Source organism: Pseudophryne corroboree, chromosome 8 (assembly GCF_028390025.1).
Source record: "Pseudophryne corroboree isolate aPseCor3 chromosome 8, aPseCor3.hap2, whole genome shotgun sequence".
Taxonomy (NCBI): Eukaryota; Metazoa; Chordata; class Amphibia; order Anura; family Myobatrachidae; genus Pseudophryne; species Pseudophryne corroboree.
This window is the reverse complement of record NC_086451.1, coordinates 299,946,529-299,965,870: the sequence shown is the minus strand read 5'-3', so window position 1 is coordinate 299,965,870 and position 19,342 is coordinate 299,946,529. Positions and strand designations below refer to the sequence as shown.

Below are 19,342 nucleotides of genomic sequence, written 5' to 3'. Positions count from 1 at the left end.
TTTTTTTTTTTTTTTGGAGGCACAAATATTATTTATATATTTTTTAAAATATTTTTTTTTTTATTTTTTTTTATGCTGGAACGGTGAAATCACAAAAAAAAATGGCGTGGGGTCCCCCCTCCAAAGCATAACCAGCCTCGGGCTCTTCGAGCTGGTCCTGGTTCTAAAAATGCGGGGGAAAAATTGACAGGGGATCCCCCCGTAATTTTAAAACCAGCACCGGGCTCTGCGCCTGGTGCTGGTGCCAAAAATACGGGGGACAAAAAGAGTAGGGGTCCCCCGTATTTTTAACACCAGCATCGGGCTCCACTAGCTGGACAGATAATGCCACAGCCAGGGGGCACTTTTATGCCGTGCCCTGCGGCCGTGGCATTAAATATCCAACTAGTCACCCCTGGCCGGGGTACCCTGGGGGAGTGGGGACCCCTTCTATCAAGGGGTCCCCCCCCCCCAGCCACCCAAGGGCCAGGGGTGAAGCCCGAGGCTGTCCCCCCCCCCATCCAATGGGCTGCGGATGGGGGGGCTGATAGCCTTTTGTGATAATAAAAAGATATTGTTTTTTCCAGTAGTACTACAAGTCCCAGCAAGCCTCCCCCGCAAGCTGGTACTTGGAGAACCACAAGTACCAGCATGCCGGAGAAAAACGGGCCCGCTGGTACCTGTAGTACTACTGGGAAAAAAATACCCAAATAAAAACAGGACACACACACCGTCGACAGTAAAACTTTATTTCATACGTCGACACACACATACTTACCTATGTTCACACGCCGACATCGGTCCTCTTCTCCATGTAGAATCCACGGATACCTGAAAAGAAAAGATCAATATACTCACCCCAGCCATGGTCCAGAGATAAATCCACGTACTTGGCAAAAAAATAAACCGAACACCCGCTCCATGCCGGACTGAAAGGGGTCCCATGCTGACACATGGGACACCTTTCCACGAATGAGACCTGTCAGTGACAGCTGTCACAGAAAGGTCTCTAAGCCAATCAGGAAGCGCAACTTCGTTGCGCTCACCTGATGTGCTGTCACAGTACAGACAGCGCACAGCCAATCGCAAAGCCGCTCCATTACTTTCAATGGAGGGAACTTAGCGGCTAGCGGTAAGGTCACCCGCCGGTCAGCGGCTGACCGGCGGGTGACCCCACCGCTACCCGCAAAGTTCCCACCATTGAAAGTAATGGAGCGGCTTTGCGATGTGCTGTCACAGTACAGACAGCGCACAGCCAATCAGGTGAGCGCCACGGAAGTAGCGCTTCCTGATTGGCTGAAGGGACTTCAGTGACAGGAGTCACGTGATGTCCCGGCATTCGGTAGAAAGGGGTCTGATGTGAAAGCATTGGACCCCTTTCTAGTCCGGTATGGAGCGGGTATTTGCGTGTTCTTTTTTTTTACAAGTACGTGGATTTATCTCTCTGGACGTGGATTTATCTCTGGACGCTGGAAGGTGAGTATCATTTTTTCACAGGTACCCTCGGATCGTCGGAGACCGTGGCAGTCGGCGTGTCAACATAGGTAAGTATGTGTGTCGGTAGTGTGTAATAAAGTTTCTGTCACGGTGTGTGTGTCCTGTTTTTTTTGGGGTATTTTTCCCCCAGTAGTACTACAGGTACCAGCGGGCCCGTTTTTCTCCCGCATGCTGGTACTTGTGGTTCTCCAAGTACCAGCTTGCGGGGGAGGCTTGCTGGGACTTGTAGTACTACTGGAAAAAACAATATCTTTTTATTATCACAAAAGGCTATCAGCCCCCCCATCCGCAGCCCATTGGATGGGGGGGACAGCCTCGGGCTTCACCCCTGGCCCTTGGGTGGCTGGGGGGGGGGGACCCCTTGATTGAAGGGGTCCCCACTCCCCCAGGGTACCCCGGCCAGGGGTGACTAGTTGGATATTTAATGCCACGGCCGCAGGGCACGGCATAAAAGTGACCCCCGGCTGTGGCATTATCTGTCCAGCCCGATGCTGGTGTTAAAAATACGGGGGACCCCTACTCTTTTTGTCCCCCGTATTTTTGGCACCAGCACCAGGCGCAGAGCCCGGTGCTGGTTTTAAAAATACGGGGGATCCCTGGCCAATTTTTCCCCGGATTTTTAGAACCAGGACCAGCTCGATGAGCCCGAGGCTGGTTATGCTTTGGAGGGGGGACCCCACGCCATTTTTTTTTCCGGGTTTTTCCCGTTTTTTCCCGTTTTTTAAAATCGCGGCAAAATCCGCCAAATCGGCCGATTTTCGCCCGCGACTCTGGCGAATCCGTTTTTCATTGAATATGGTGAATTCCGGAAGCCACCTTCCGGAATTCACCTGTCGAATTGAGTAGAATTTAAAAACGGCGATAATTTGCCGCGATTCGCCGTGAACTGCATATACCCCATTGTCTGATATAAGAATCAGTAAAGAAGCTTTTATTGTGACCAGACACTGGTCTAAAGCTCTGGAAATGAGGCTGTCCTCCAGAGCCTGCCTCCAATCTGAGTGCACAGAATAGGGGTTAGCACTGGTTGCAAAAGTCCACCTTTCAGTCACTATGGTCGTGGCATTTATCCAGCCCTGACATCATATTATTTCCCACTCCATATGTTAACACTTTATTCTACTAAATATGTGCAGATCGTTACATGCTAAAACAAAAAATAAGAATTTACTTACCGATAATTCTATTTCTCGTAGTCCGCAGTGGATGCTGGGGACTCCGTCAGGACCATGGGGAATAGCGGCTCCGCAGGAGACGGGGCACAAAAATAAAGCTTTAGGATTAGGTGGTGTGTACTGGCTCCTCCCCCTATGACCCTCCTCCAAGCCTCAGTTAGGATACTGTGCCCGGACGAGCGTACACAATAAGGAAGGATATTGAATCCCGGGTAAGACTCATACCAGCCACACCAATCACACCGTACAACTTGTGATCTGAACCCAGTTAACAGTATGACAAACGTAGGAGCCTCTGAACAGACGGCTTACAACAATAACAACCCGAATTTGTTTGTAACAATAACTATGTACAAGTATTGCAGACAATCCGCACTTGGGATGGGCGCCCAGCATCCACTACGGACTACGAGAAATAGAATTATCGGTAAGTAAATTCTTATTTTCTCTAACGTCCTAAGTGGATGCTGGGGACTCCGTCAGGACCATGGGGATTATACCAAAGCTCCCAAACGGGCGGGAGAGTGCGGATGACTCTGCAGCACCGAATGAGAGAACTCAAGGTCCTCCTCAGCCAGGGTATCAAATTTGTAGAATTTTGCAAACGTGTTTGCCCCTGACCAAGTAGCAGCTCGGCAGAGTTGTAATGCCGAGACCCCCCGGGCAGCCGCCCAGGATGAGCCCACTTTCCTTGTGGAATGGGCCTTGACAGATTTAGGTTGTGGCAAGCCTGCCACAGAATGTGCAAGTTGAATTGTGCTACAAATCCAACGAGCAATCGTCTGCTTAGAAGCAGGAGCACCCATCTTGTTGGGTGCATACAATATAAACAGTGAGTCAGACTTTCTGACTCCCGCCGTTCTTGAAATATATATTTTCAATGCCCGGACCACGTCCAACAACTTGGAATCCTCCAAATCGTTAGTAGCCGCAGGCACCACAATAGGCTGGTGCAGGTGAAACGCTGACACCACCTTAGGCAGAAAATGAGGACGCGTCCGCAGTTCTGCCCTGTCCGTATGGAAAATCAGATATGGGCTCTTATATGATAAAGCCGCCAATTCTGATACTCTCCTGGCTGAAGCCAGGGCCAGTAGCATGGTTACTTTCCATGTAAGATACTTCAACTCCACCGATTTGAGCGGCTCAAACCAATGGGATTTGAGAAAATCCAAGACTACATTAAGATCCCACGGTGCCACTGGGGGCACAACCGGGGGCTGTATATGTAGTACTCCTTTTACAAAAGTCTGGACTTCAGGAACTGAAGCCAATTCTTTCTGGAAGAAAATCGACAGGGCCGAAATTTGAACCTTAATGGACCCCAATTTGAGGCCCATAGACAATCCTGTTTGCAGGAAATGTAGGAATCGACCCAGTTGAAATTCCTCCGTGGGGGCCTTCCTGGCCTCACACCACGCAACATATTTTCTCCAAATGCGGTGATAATGTTGTGCAGTCACCTCCTTCCTGGCTTTTACCAGTGTAGGAATGACCTCTTCCGGAATGCCTTTTTCCCTTAGAATTCGGCGTTCAACCGCCATGCCGTCAAACGCAGCCGCGGTAAGTCTTGGAATAGACACGGTCCCTGCTGAAGCAGGTCCCGTCTTAGAGGTAGAGGCCACGGATCCTCCGTGAGCATCTCTTGAAGTTCCGGGTACCAAGTTCTTCTTGGCCAATCCGGAGCCACTAGTATCGTTCTTACTCCCTTTTGCCGTATAATTCTCAGTACTTTTGGTATGAGAGGCAGAGGAGGGAACACATACACTGACTGGAACACCCACGGTGTTACCAGAGCGTCCACAGCTATTGCCTGAGGGTCTCTTGACCTGGCGCAATACCTGTCCAGTTTTTTGTTGAGGCGGGACGCCATCATATCCACCATTGGTTTTTCCCAACGGTTCACAATCATGTGGAAGACTTCTGGATGAAGTCCCCACTCTCCCGGGTGTAGATCGTGTCTGCTGAGGAAGTCTGCTTCCCAGTTGTCCACTCCCGGAATGAATACTGCTGACAGTGCTATCACATGATCTTCCGCCCAGCGAAGAATCCTTGCAGCTTCTGCCATTGCTGTCCTGCTTCTTGTGCCGCCCTGTCTGTTTATGTGGGCGACTGCCGTGATGTTGTCCGACTGGATCAACACCGGCTGACCCTGAAGCAGGGGTTTTGCCAGACTTAGAGCATTGTAAATCGCTCTTAGCTCCAGTATATTTATGTGAAGAGACATCTCCAGGCTTGACCATACTCCCTGGAAGTTTCTTCCCTGTGTGACCGCTCCCCAGCCTCTCAGACTGGCATCCGTGGTCACCAGGACCCAGTCCTGTATGCCGAATCTGCGGCCCTCTAACAGATGAGCACTCTGCAACCACCACAGAAGAGACACCCTTGTCCGTGGCGATAAGGTTATCCGCTGATGCATCTGCAGATGTGATCCGGACCATTTGTCCAGCAGATCCCACTGAAAAGTTTGTGCGTGGAATCTGCCGAATGGAATCGCTTCGTAAGAAGCCACCATCTTTCCCAGGACTCTTGTGCATTGATGCACAGACACTTTCCCTGGTTTTAGGAGGTTCCTGACAAGTTCGGATAACTCCCTGGCTTTCTCCTCCGGAAGAAACACCTTTTTCTGAACCGTGTCCAGAATCATTCCCAGGAACAGCAGACGTGTCGTCGGGGTCAACTGAGATTTTGGAAAATTCAGAATCCACCCGTGTTGTTGCAGCACTAGTCGGGTTAGTGCTACTCCGTCCTCCAGCTGTTCTCTGGACCTTGCCCTTATCAGGAGATCGTCCAAGTAAGGGATAATTAATACGCCTCTTCTTCGCAGAAGAATCATCATTTCGGCCATTACCTTGGTAAAGACCCGAGGTGCCGTGGACAATCCAAACGGCAGCGTCTGAAACTGATCATGACAGTTTTGCACCACGAACCTGAGGTACCCTTGATGTGAAGGGCAAATTGGGACATGCAGGTAAGCATCCTTTATGTCCAGGGACACCATAAAGTCCCCTTCTTCCAGATTCGCTATCACTGCTCTGAGTGACTCCATCTTGAACTTGAATTTTTGTATGTACAGGTTCAAAGATTTCAGATTTAGAATAGGTCTTACCGAGCCGTCCGGCTTCGGTACCACAAATAGCGTGGAGTAATACCCCTTTCCCTGTTGTAGGAGGGGTACCTTGACTATCACCTGCTGAGAAAACAGCTTGTGAATGGCTTCCAATACCGTCGCCCTGTCTGAGGGAGACGTTGGCAAAGCAGACTTTAGGAACCTGCGAGGGGGAGACTTCTCGAATTCCAACCTGTAACCCTGAGATACTACCTGCAGGATCCAGGGGTCCACCTGTGAGCAAGCCCACTGTGCGCTGAAATTCTTGAGTCGACCCCCCACCGCTCCTGAGTCCGCTTGTAAGGCCCCAGCGTCATGCTGAGGGCTTTGCAGAACCCTGAGAGGGCTTCTGTTCCTGGGCAGGGGCTGCTTGCTGCCCTCTCTTACCCCTTCCTCTGCCCCGAGGCAGATATGACTGTTCTTTTGTCCGCTTGTTCTTATAGGACTGAAAGGACTGCGGCTGAAAAGACGGTGTCTTTTTCTGTTGGGAGGGGGTCTGAGGTAAAAAGGTGGATTTTCCGGCAGTTGCCGTGGCCACCAGATCCGATAGACCGACGCCAAATAATTCCTCCCCTTTATACGGCAATACTTCCATATGTCGTTTGGAATCCGCATCACCTGACCACTGTCGCGTCCATAAACTCCTTCTGGCAGATATGGACATCGCATTTACTCTCGATGCCAGAGTGCAAATATCTCTCTGAGCATCTCGCATATAAAGGAAAGCATCCTTTAATTGCTCTATAGTCAATAAAATACTGTCCCTATCCAGGGTATCAATATTTTCAGTCAGGGAATCCAACCAGACGACCCCAGCACTGCACATCCAGGCTGAGGCGATGGCTGGTCGCAGTATAACACCAGTATGTGTGTATATACTTTTTAGGGTAGTTTCCAGTCTCCTATCAGCTGGATCCCTGAGGGCGGCCGTATCAGGAGACGGTAACGCCACTTGTTTTGATAAGCGTGTGAGCGCCTTATCCACCCTAGGGGGTGTTTCCCAGCGCGCCCTAACCTCTGGCGGGAAAGGGTATAATGCTAATAACTTTTTTGAAATTAGCACTTTTCTATCTGGGTTAACCCACGCTTCATCACATACATCATTTAATTCCTCTGATTCAGGAAAAACTACAGGTAGTTTTTTCACCCCCCACATAATACCCCTTTTTGTGGTACTTGCAGTATCAGAGATATGCAAAGCCTCCTTCATTGCCGTGATCATATAACGTGTGGCCCTACTTGAAAATACGTTTGTTTCATCACCGTCGACACTAGATTCAGTGTCTGTGTCTGTGTCGACCGACTGAGGTAAAGGGCGCTTTACAGCCCCTGACGGTGTCTGAGACGCCTGGGCAGGTACTAACTGGTTTGCCGGCCGTCTCATGTCGTCAACTGATTTTTGTAATGTGCTGACATTATCACGTAATTCCATAAACAAAGCCATCCATTCCGGTGTCGACTCCCTGGGGGGTGACATCACCATTATCGGCAATTGCTCTGCCTCCACACCAACATCGTCCTCATACATGTCGACACACACGTACCGACACACAGGGAATGCTCTTATCGAAGACAGGACCCCCTAGCCCTTTGGGGAGACAGAGGGAGAGTTTGCCAGCACACACCCAAGCGCTATAATATATATGGGAACAACCTTATATAAGTGTTGTTCCTTATAGCAGCTTAAATATATCAAAATATCGCCCAAAAATGCCCCCCCTCTCTGTTTTACCCTGTTTCTGTAGTGCAGTGCAGGGGAGAGTCCTGGGAGCCTTCCTCACAGCGGAGCTGAGCAGGAAAATGGCGCTGTGTGCTGAGGAGAATAAGCCCCGCCCCCTATTTCGGCTGGCTTTTCTCCCGGAGTTTTAGATATCTGGCATGGGTTAAATACATACATATAGCCTCAATGGCTATATGTGATGTATTCTTTTGCCATAAAGGTATTAAATATTGCTGCCCAGGGCGCCCCCAGCAGCGCCCTGCACCCTCCGTGACCGCTTGGTGTGAAGTGTGTGACAATGGCGCACAGCTGCAGTGCTGTGCGCTACCTTCATGAAGACTGAAGAGCCTTCTGCCGCCTGTTTCCGGACCTTCAATCTTCAGCATCTGTAAGGGGGGTCGGCGGCGCGGCTCCGGGACGAACCCCAGGGTGAGACCTGTGTTCCGACTCCCTCTGGAGCTAATGGTGTCCAGTAGCCTAAGAATCCAATCCATCCTGCACGCAAGTGAGTTGAAATTCTCTCCCCTAAGTCCCTCGATGCAGTGAGCCTGTTGCCAGCAGGACTCACTGAAAATAAAAAACCTAAAAACTTTTTCTAAGCAGCTCTTTAGGAGAGCCACCTAGATTGCACCCTGCTCGGACGGGCACAAACACCTAACTGAGGCTTGGAGGAGGGTCATAGGGGGAGGAGCCAGTACACACCACCTAATCCTAAAGCTTTATTTTTGTGCCCTGTCTCCTGCGGAGCCGCTATTCCCCATGGTCCTGACGGAGTCCCCAGCATCCACTTAGGACGTTAGAGAAATGTTTATTTACCTTTGAGGTGATTTTTAGATCTTTCTAATTTAACACCAAATGCACCGGTATATAGCATAGTTGCATACCTCCCAACTTTTGTCCCTTTGGAAGAGGGACACGCTGCGCCTAAGGCGCGGCCAAAAAGGGTGTGGGGCTTAGAGCAGAGGGGCGGGGCCTCGCGGAAAGGGGGCGTGGCCTATTGCAGCGACACCCGTTTTCATCATTTTTGGGGCGTGTCCAGCGCTCCATGAGCTGCTAGACATCCCTCGGCTCTCCTCCTTGTGCGGATAGATGCCGTGCGCATGCGCACAGCATCTATTCAGTGTGATCACCGGCTGCTTTGCAAAGCAGAGCAGCAGTGATCACTACCTCTCCCAACTGCCCCCCCGCCTGCGGGAGGGACAGCGTCCAATTAGCGGGACTGTCCCGCTGAAAATCGGGACAGTTGGGAGGTATGTAGTTGTTTGGGACTAATTTGTGTATTAGTTCCTGCTGTACCTATATGTAATCAATCTTCAATCCAGTAAAGTGTGAATGAGGAAGGTGAGCAGTGAAAGGAGAAAACAAGCCATGCTAGCAAGCTAAACTCTCACTGCTTACTTCTGGACTTTTGCTGAAATGCAGTATGTTTATAGTGAGAGCCATGAGTGGGAACCATTGCAAGAAATGCTTTGGCTGCAGTTCTCCTATCAATATAGATTCATTTAACTGTACACCCAAAACTAGTATGTGGAATGACTTACCAGCATTTAAAGTGGATGTTCTTTTTGTTGCCTTGGCATCAGGCACAAGCTCATATGATGGCATCTCACCAATATCAATTCCTTCAGCCATCTGATGAACTTTCTCTGTCAGCTGCTCCCCATATCTAGAAATACAATATAGACTCAATCAATCTGAAACCACACAAAAAGGTGCATAGCTCCTTCAATATATATTCTAGTTTAAGACAAAACTATTTGGTACCTAGGACATTTCAGTTTACGTTCCTCCACTGGTCACGCTAAGAAAGCAAGAGAGAGTATGCAGATATGAGATTTACGGTGCATGAGGAAGTGGTGGTGTTAAGAACTTTGTAGGTAAGGCTAAATAATAAGAATTGGATTTTGCAGAAGATACTGGAAGCCAGTGTAATGGGCCCTACACACATACCGATCCGCCCGACGCCGGATATGGCAGACGGGTCACCCGGCTCCATAGCACAGCCGGCAAATATGGACGAGATCGTCCATATTGGCCTGCATGTACAAGCGACGGGGCACCAACGATGAACGAGTGCGGGGCCGCGCATAGTTCATCGCTGGTGCCTCCACACTGAAAGATATTAACGTTATCTCGTTCAGTAATGAACGAGATCGTTCATATCTTTCACTTATGTCGCCCAGTGTGTAGGGCCCATAAGACTTGCAGAGTGATGCAGCAGATGCAGAGTGTAAAGGCAGGAAGATTAGTCCTGCTGTGGCATTTAAGAAAGACTGATGTGCGGACACATGGTTGAAGAGATGCCAGAAGACAGATATGAGAAAGAAGGTAACAGTTTTGGTAGCACCTTTGGTAAGAAAAGGCTATATTCTAGTAACATTTCTGAGGTGAAAGCAGTAAGACTAGGAGAGAGACTGCAAGTGACAAAATCAAATGTAAAGTGCGATACCAAGGCAGTGGGCTTGGGAGACATAGGAAATTTTGGTGGGAGAAGGAACAAAAATGATAAGCTCTGTTTTGAGCTTTATGTAGCGCTGAGACATATGTTTGGTGATAGAAGAGAAGCAGTTGGTTCCACATTCAACTATAGAAGAGGAGAGGTCTGGGGAATAGATATTACATTACAAGGGCCGGGATCAGTACGTAATCCCGCTGGACGGGATCCCGGCGGTAGAAATACCGACGCCGGAATCCCGACCACACAATCCCGACAGGGGTGGCGAGCGGAACGCAGCCCCTTGCGGGCTCGCTTCGCTCGGCACACTATTATTATTCTCCCTCTATGGGTGTCGTGGACACCCACGGAGGGAGAATATGTCGGGATTGTGGCGGTCGGGATTCCGGCGTCGGTATTTCGACCGCCGGGATCTTGTCCAGCGGGATGTTGACCGCATCCCCAAGGGCCACATACACACAGAACCAGAAGATGTATACACATAAGACAGGAGAGATGTTCATATATATTACAGGCCAAATTCTCTGAAGGGAAGAATCATGCTTCGCCATCTGGCCATCTGTTTGGCGGGTGCCAGGAGACCGCTTACAGCCAACTATAAAGTTTAGTGGAGGAGTACAAATTGTGAAATATCAATACTACAGCATCCAATGACGCACTAGAGAACCACGTGCTTCCAGTTTTGTGGCAGTTTGGGAAGGGCTTTTCCTGTTCCAGCATGACTGGGCCTTTATGCACAAAGTGAGTTCTATCATTAGAAGATGGGTAGACTGTGTCCATAAAGGAATGCACATAGTTGGCTACTTATGTTGTGACATTTAAAAGATGATCAGCTTTATGCGAGCTAAGAAGGCACACAATACTACCAGAACCCTAGACAAAAGACAGGATGGAACCATGGATTTATATTATTTAGGTCAAATTCTGACCCCATCATCTGCACTTTGTAGCAGAAATAGAGATACATCAGACCAGGCAACAATTCTCCTGCAGTATCTTCAACTATCAAGGTTTGGAAAACTTGTGCCCACTGCAGCCTTCATTTACTGCTCCTACAGACAGTAGTGGAACTCAGTGTGGGCTTCTGCAGGCTACTCAGTTCAATGTTCTACGTGCCTCCCCTTCACAGATGTTCTCCTGCATGCTACTGTTGTAACACCTTTAGTTGGTTTCTGTTGCCTTCCCATAAACTTGAACCAGCCTTCCTGCAGAACGGCCGCTCACTGCAGTTTCTTGGATAAGCAAACCACTCTACCTGGCACCAACAAACTTTCCACAGTCATGTTTCTTCTACATTATGCTGTTTGACCTGAACCATAATTGAAACTGGGTGAACCTATTGAGTGTATATGACATGAGACACACACACACACACACACACACACACACACACACAATCAATCAGGAGAGCTATACATATGATAAATACATACACACCCAGGAGAGCTGCACGAGACATACACACAACCAACCAACCAGGAGAGCTGTACATTTGAAACATGCACACGTATGACCTGGAGAGCTGTGAATAAGAGAAACACAAAACAGTAGAGCCGTACATACATATACACACGCATATATATCCAGGAGAGCTGTACATATGAAACATACACACAACCAGCAGACCTGTACATATGAAACATACAAACACAACCAGTAGACATGTACATGAGAAACACACATCCAGGAGAGCTGTACATATGAGACAGACACACACACACACACACACACACACACACACACACACACACACACACACACACACACACACACACACACACACACACACATCCAGGAGAGCTGTACATATGAGAGAAACCCTAATCCCCAGGAGATCTGTACATATGAGACACACACATCACGGAGAGCTGTACATATGAGACGTACACACACACACAGCCAGGTGAGCTGTACATATGAGACGTACACACACACACAGCCAGGTGAGCTGTACATATGAGAGACACACACATCTAGGAGAGCTGTACATATGAGACACGCACACATCCAGGTGACCAGGTGAAACATACACACAACCAGCAGACCTGTACATCAGACATACAGACACACACAACCAGTAGACCTGTACATGAGACATACACAACCAGTAGACCTGTACATATGAAACAAACACCCCACCCCCCACCCCCAGGAGACCTGTACATATGAGACACACACATCCAGGAGAGCTGTACATATGAGAGAAACCCCCATCCCCAGGAGATCTGTACATATGAGACACACACACACACACACACACACACACATCCAGGAGATCTGTACATATGAGACGTACACACACACACACACATCCATCCAGAAGAGCTGTACATATGAGACGTACACACACATCCATCCAGGAGAGCTGTACATATGAGACGTACACACACACACACACACATCCATCCAGAAGAGCTGTACATATGAGACGTACACACACACACACATCCATCCAGGAGAGCTGTACATATGAGACGTACACACACACATCCATCCAGGAGAGCTGTACATATGAGACACACACACACACACACACACATCCAGGAGAGCTGTACATATGAGACGTACACACACACACACACACATCCATCCAGGAGAGCTGTACATATGAGACGTACACACACACACATCCATCCAGGAGAGCTGTACATACGAGACGTACACACACATCCATCCAGGAGAGCTGTACATATGAGACGTACACACACATCCATCCAGGAGAGCTGTACATATGAGACGTACACACACATCCATCCAGGAGAGCTGTACATATGAGACGTACACACACATCCATCCAGGAGAGCTGTACATATGAGACGTACACACACATCCATCCAGGAGAGCTGTACATATGAGACGTACACACACATCCATCCAGGAGAGCTGTACATATGAGACGTACACACACATCCATCCAGGAGAGCTGTACATATGAGACGTACACACACACACACACATCCAGGAGAGCTGTACATATGAGACGTACACACACATCCATCCAGGAGAGCTGTACATATGAGACGTACCCACACACACACACCCACCCATCCAGGAGAGCTGTACATGAGAGGTACCCATACACACATCCAGGAGAGCTGTACATGAGACGTACCCACACACATCCAGGAGAGCTGTACATGAGACGTACCCACACACATCCAGGAGAGCTGTACATGAGACGTACCCACACACATCCAGGAGAGCTGTACATGAGACGTACCCACACACACACACATCCAGGAGAGCTGTACATGAGACGTATACACACACACATCCAGGAGAGCTGTACATGAGACGTACACACACACACATCCAGGAGAGCTGTACATGAGACGTACCCACACATCCAGGAGAGCTGTACATGAGACGTACCCACACACACATCCAGGAGAGCTGCACATGAGACGTACACACACACACATACACACACATCCAGGAGAGCTGTACATATGAGACGTACACATCCAGGAGAGCTGTACATGAGACGTACACACACACACACATCCAGGAGAGCTGTACATGAGACGTACCCACACACATCCAGGAGAGCTGTACATGAGACGTTCCCACACACATCCAGGAGAGCTGTACATGAGACATTCCCACACACATCCAGGAGAGCTGTACATGAGACATTCCCACACACATCCAGGAGAGCTGAACATGAGACGTACCCACACACACATCCAGGAGAACTGTACATGAGACGTACCCACACATACACACACATCCAGGAGAGCTGTACATGAGACGTACCCACACACACACACATACACATCCAGGAGAGCTGTAAATGAGACGTACCAACACACACACACACACACACACACACATCCAGGAGAGCTGTACATGAGACGTACCCCCACACACACATCCAGGAGAGCAGTACATGAGACGTACCCACACACACATCCAGGAGAGCTGTACATGAGACGTACCCGTACACACACACACACATCCAGGAGAGCTGTACATGAGACGTACCCGTACACACACACATCCAGGAGAGCTGTACATGAGACGTACCCACACACACACACACATCCAGGAGAGCTGTACATGAGACGTACCCACACACACATCCAGGAGAGCTGCACATGAGACGTACACACACACATACATATACATCCAGGAGAGCTGTACATATGAGACACACACATCCAGGAGAGCTGTACATGAGACGTACCCACACACACACACATCCAGGAGAGCTGTACATGAGACGTACACACACACACATCCAGGAGAGCTGTACATGAGACGTACCCACACACACACATCCAGGAGAGCTGTACATGAGACGTACCCACACATACAGGAGAGCTGTACATGAGACGTACCCACACACACACATCCAGGAGAGCTGTACATGAGACGTACCCACACACACATCCAGGAGAGCTGTACATGAGACGTACCCGTACACACACACACACACACACACATCCAGGAGAGCTGTACATGAGACGTACCCGTACACACACACACATCCAGGAGAGCTGTACATGAGACGTACCCACACACACACACACACACACACACACACACATCCAGGAGAGCTGTACATGAGACGTACCCGTACACACACACACATCCAGGAGAGCTGTACATGAGACGTACCCCCACACACACATCCAGGAGAGCTGTACATGAGACGTACCCACACACATCCAGGAGAGCTGTACATGAGACGTACCCACACACATCCAGGAGAGCTGTACATGAGACGTTCCCACACACATCCAGGAGAGCTGTACATGAGACATTCCCACACACATCCAGGAGAGCTGTACATGAGACATTCCCACACACATCCAGGAGAGCTGAACATGAGACGTACCCACACACACATCCAGGAGAACTGTACATGAGACGTACCCACACATACACACACATCCAGGAGAGCTGTACATGAGACGTACCCACACACACACACACATACACATCCAGGAGAGCTGTAAATGAGACGTACCAACACACACACACACACACACACACACACACATCCAGGAGAGCTGTACATGAGACGTACCCCCACACACACATCCAGGAGAGCAGTACATGAGACGTACCCACACACACATCCAGGAGAGCTGTACATGAGACGTACCCGTACACACACACACATCCAGGAGAGCTGTACATGAGACGTACCCGTACACACACACATCCAGGAGAGCTGTACATGAGACGTACCCACACACACACACATCCAGGAGAGCTGTACATGAGACGTACCCACACACACATCCAGGAGAGCTGCACATGAGACGTACACACACACATACATATACATCCAGGAGAGCTGTACATATGAGACACACACATCCAGGAGAGCTGTACATGAGACGTACCCACACACACACACACATCCAGGAGAGCTGTACATGAGACGTACACACACACATCCAGGAGAGCTGTACATGAGACGTACCCACACACACACATCCAGGAGAGCTGTACATGAGACGTACCCACACATCCAGGAGAGCTGTACATGAGACGTACCCACACACACACATCCAGGAGAGCTGTACATGAGACGTACCCACACACACATCCAGGAGAGCTGTACATGAGACGTACCCGTACACACACACACACACATCCAGGAGAGCTGTACATGAGACGTACCCGTACACACACACACATCCAGGAGAGCTGTACATGAGACGTACACACACACACACACACACACACACACACATCCAGGAGAGCTGTACATGAGACGTACCCACACACACATCCAGGAGAGCTGCACATGAGACGTACACACACACACACACACACACATCCAGGAGAGCTGTACATGAGACGTACCCACACACACATGAGACGTACCCCCACACACACATCCAGGAGAGCTGTACATGAGACGTACCCGTACACACACACACATCCAGGAGAGCTGTACATGAGACGTACCCGTACACACACACATCCAGGAGAGCTGTACATGAGACGTACCCACACACCCCCATCCAGGAGAGCTGTACATGAGACGTACCCACACACACATCCAGGAGAGCTGTACATGAGACGTACCAACACACACACACACACACACACACACACACACACACACACACACACACACACATCCAGGAGAGCTGTACATGAGACGTACCAACACACACACACACATCCAGGAGAGCTGTACATGAGACGTACCAACACACACACACATACATCCAGGAGAGCTGTACATGAGACGTACCAACACACACACACACACACACACACATCCAGGAGAGCTGTACATGAGACGTACCAACACACACACACACATCCAGGAGAGCTGTACATGAGACGTACCAACACACACACACACACACACATACATCCAGGAGAGCTGTACATGAGACGTACCAACACACACACACACACACACACACATCCAGGAGAGCTGTACATGAGACGTACCAACACACACACACACACACACACAAACATCCAGGAGAGCTGTACATGAGACGTACCAACACACACACACACACACATCCAGGAGAGCTGTACATGAGACGTACCCACACACACACATCCAGGAGAGCTGTACATGAGACGTACCCACACACACACACATACACATCCAGGAGAGCTGTACATGAGACGTACCCACACACACACACATGTACAGCTCTCCTGGATGTGTATGTGTGTGTAGGTCTCATGTACAGCTCTCCTGGATGTGTGTGTGGGTACGTCTCATGTACAGCTCTCCTGGATGGGTGTGTGTGTGGGTACGTCTCATGTACAGCTCTCCTGGATGGGTGTGTGTGTGTGTGTGTGTGTGTGTGTGTGTGTGTGTGTGTGTGTGTGTGTGTGTGTGTGTGTGTGTGTACGTCTCATGTACAGCTCTCCTGGATGGGTGTGTGTGGGTACGTCTCATGTACAGCTCTCCTGGATATGGGTGTGTGTGTGTGTGTGTACGTCTCATGTACAGCTCTCATGGATATGTGTGTGTGTGTGTGTGTGTACGTCTCATGTACAGCTCTCCTGGATATGTGTGTGTGTGGGTATGTCTCATGTACAGCTCTCCTGGATGTGTGTACGGGTACGTCTCATGTACAGCTCTCCTGGATGGGGGTGTGTGTGGGTGCGTCTCATGTACAGCTCTCCTGGATGTGTGTGTACGTCTCATGTACAGCTCTCCTGGATGTGTGTGTTTGTGTGTGTGTGTGTACGTCTCATGTACAGCTCTCCTGGATATGTGTGTGTGTACGTCTCATGTGCAGCTCTCCTGGATGTGTGTGTGTGTGGGTACGTCTCATGTACAGCTCTCCTGGATGTGTATGAGACGTACCCACACACACACATACACATCCAGGAGAGCTGTACATGAGACGTACCAACACACATACACACCCATCCAGGAGAGCTGTACATGAGACGTACCAACACACACACACCCATCCAGGAGAGCTGTACATGAGACGTACCCACACACACCCCCCCATCCATCCAGGAGAGCTGTACATGAGACGTACCAACACACACACATCCAGGAGAGCTGTACATGAGACGTACCAACACACACACACACACACACACCCATCCAGGAGAGCTGTACATGAGACGTACCCACACACACACACACCCATCCAGGAGAGCTGTACATGAGACGTACCCACACACACCCATCCAGGAGAGCTGTACATGAGACGTACACACACACACACCCCCATCCAGGAGAGCTGTACATGAGACGTACACACACACACACACACACCCAGGAGAGCTGTACATGAGAAGTACCCACACACACATCCAGGAGAGCTGTACATGAGACGTACCCACACACACACATATCCAGGAGAGCTGTACATGAGACGTACACACACACACACACACACACACACACCCATATCCAGGAGAGCTGTACATGAGACGTACCCACACACACACACACCCATCCAGGAGAGCTGTACATGAGACGTACCCACACACACCCATCCAGGAGAGCTGTACATGAGACGTACACACACACACACACACACACCCATCCAGGAGAGCTGTACATGAGACGTACCAACACACACACACACACACACACACACATCCAGGAGAGCTGTACATGAGACGTACCAACACACACACACACACATCCAGGAGAGCTGTACATGAGACGTACCAACACACACACACACACACACACACACACATCCAGGAGAGCTGTACATGAGACGTACCAACACACACAAACATCCAGGAGAGCTGTACATGAGACGTACCAACACACACACACACACACACACAAACATCCAGGAGAGCTGTACATGAGACGTACCAACACACACACACACACACACACACACACACACACACATCCAGGAGAGCTGTACATGAGACGTACCAACACACACACACACACACATCCAGGAGAGCTGTACATGAGACGTACCAACACACACACACACACACACACATCCAGGAGAGCTGTACATGAGACGTACCCACACACACACACACACACACATGTACAGCTCTCCTGGATGTGTATGTGTGTGTGTGGGTAGGTCTCATGTACAGCTCTCCTGGATGTGTGTGTGGGTACGTCTCATGTACAGCTCTCCTGGATGGGTGTGTGTGTGGGTACGTCTCATGTACAGCTCTCCTGGATGGGTGTGTGTGTGTGGGTACGTCTCATGTACAGCTCTCCTGGATGGGTGGGTGTGTGTGTGTGGGTACGTCTCATGTACAGCTCTCCTGGATGGGTGTGTGTGTGGGTGCGTCTCATGTACAGCTCTCCTGGATGGGTGTGTGTGGGTACGTCTCATGTACAGCTCTCCTGGATGTGTGTGTGTGGGTACGTCTCATGTACAGCTCTCCTGGATGTGTGTGTGTGTGTGTGTGTGTGTGTGTGTGTGTGTGTGTGTGTGTGTGTGTGTGTGTGTGTACGTCTCATGTACAGCTCTCCTGGATGTGTGTGTGTGTACGTCTCATGTGCAGCTCTCCTGGATGTGTGTGTGTGTGGGTACGTCTCATGTACAGCTCTCCTGGATGTGTGTGTGTGTACGTCTCATGTGCAGCTCTCCTGGATGTGTGTGTGTGTGTGTGGGTACGTCTCATGTACAGCTCTCCTGGATGTGTATGAGACGTACCCACACACACACATACACATCCAGGAGAGCTGTACATGAGACGTACCCACACACACACACATACACATCCAGGAGAGCTGTACATGAGACGTACCAACACACACCCATCCAGGAGAGCTGTACATGAGACGTACCAACACACACACACCCATCCAGGAGAGCTGTACATGAGACGTACCCACACACACACATCCATCCAGGAGAGCTGTACATGAGACGTACCAACACACACACACATCCAGGAGAGCTGTACATGAGACGTACCAACACACACACACACACCCATCCAGGAGAGCTGTACATGAG

General features: G+C 49.7%; 1 protein-coding gene across 1 annotated transcript in view; it reads right to left on the bottom strand.

Moving 5' to 3' along the window:
* Positions 1 to 19,342, bottom strand: part of NKRF (NFKB repressing factor) — a 62,959-nt gene that overhangs the window by 9,324 nt on the left and 34,293 nt on the right. Inside the window, exon 2 of the mRNA XM_063937341.1 lies at positions 9,022 to 9,146. Within this exon, the coding sequence (XP_063793411.1) occupies positions 9,022 to 9,146 (125 nt within the window). The remainder of the gene's footprint in view (positions 1 to 9,021; positions 9,147 to 19,342) is intronic.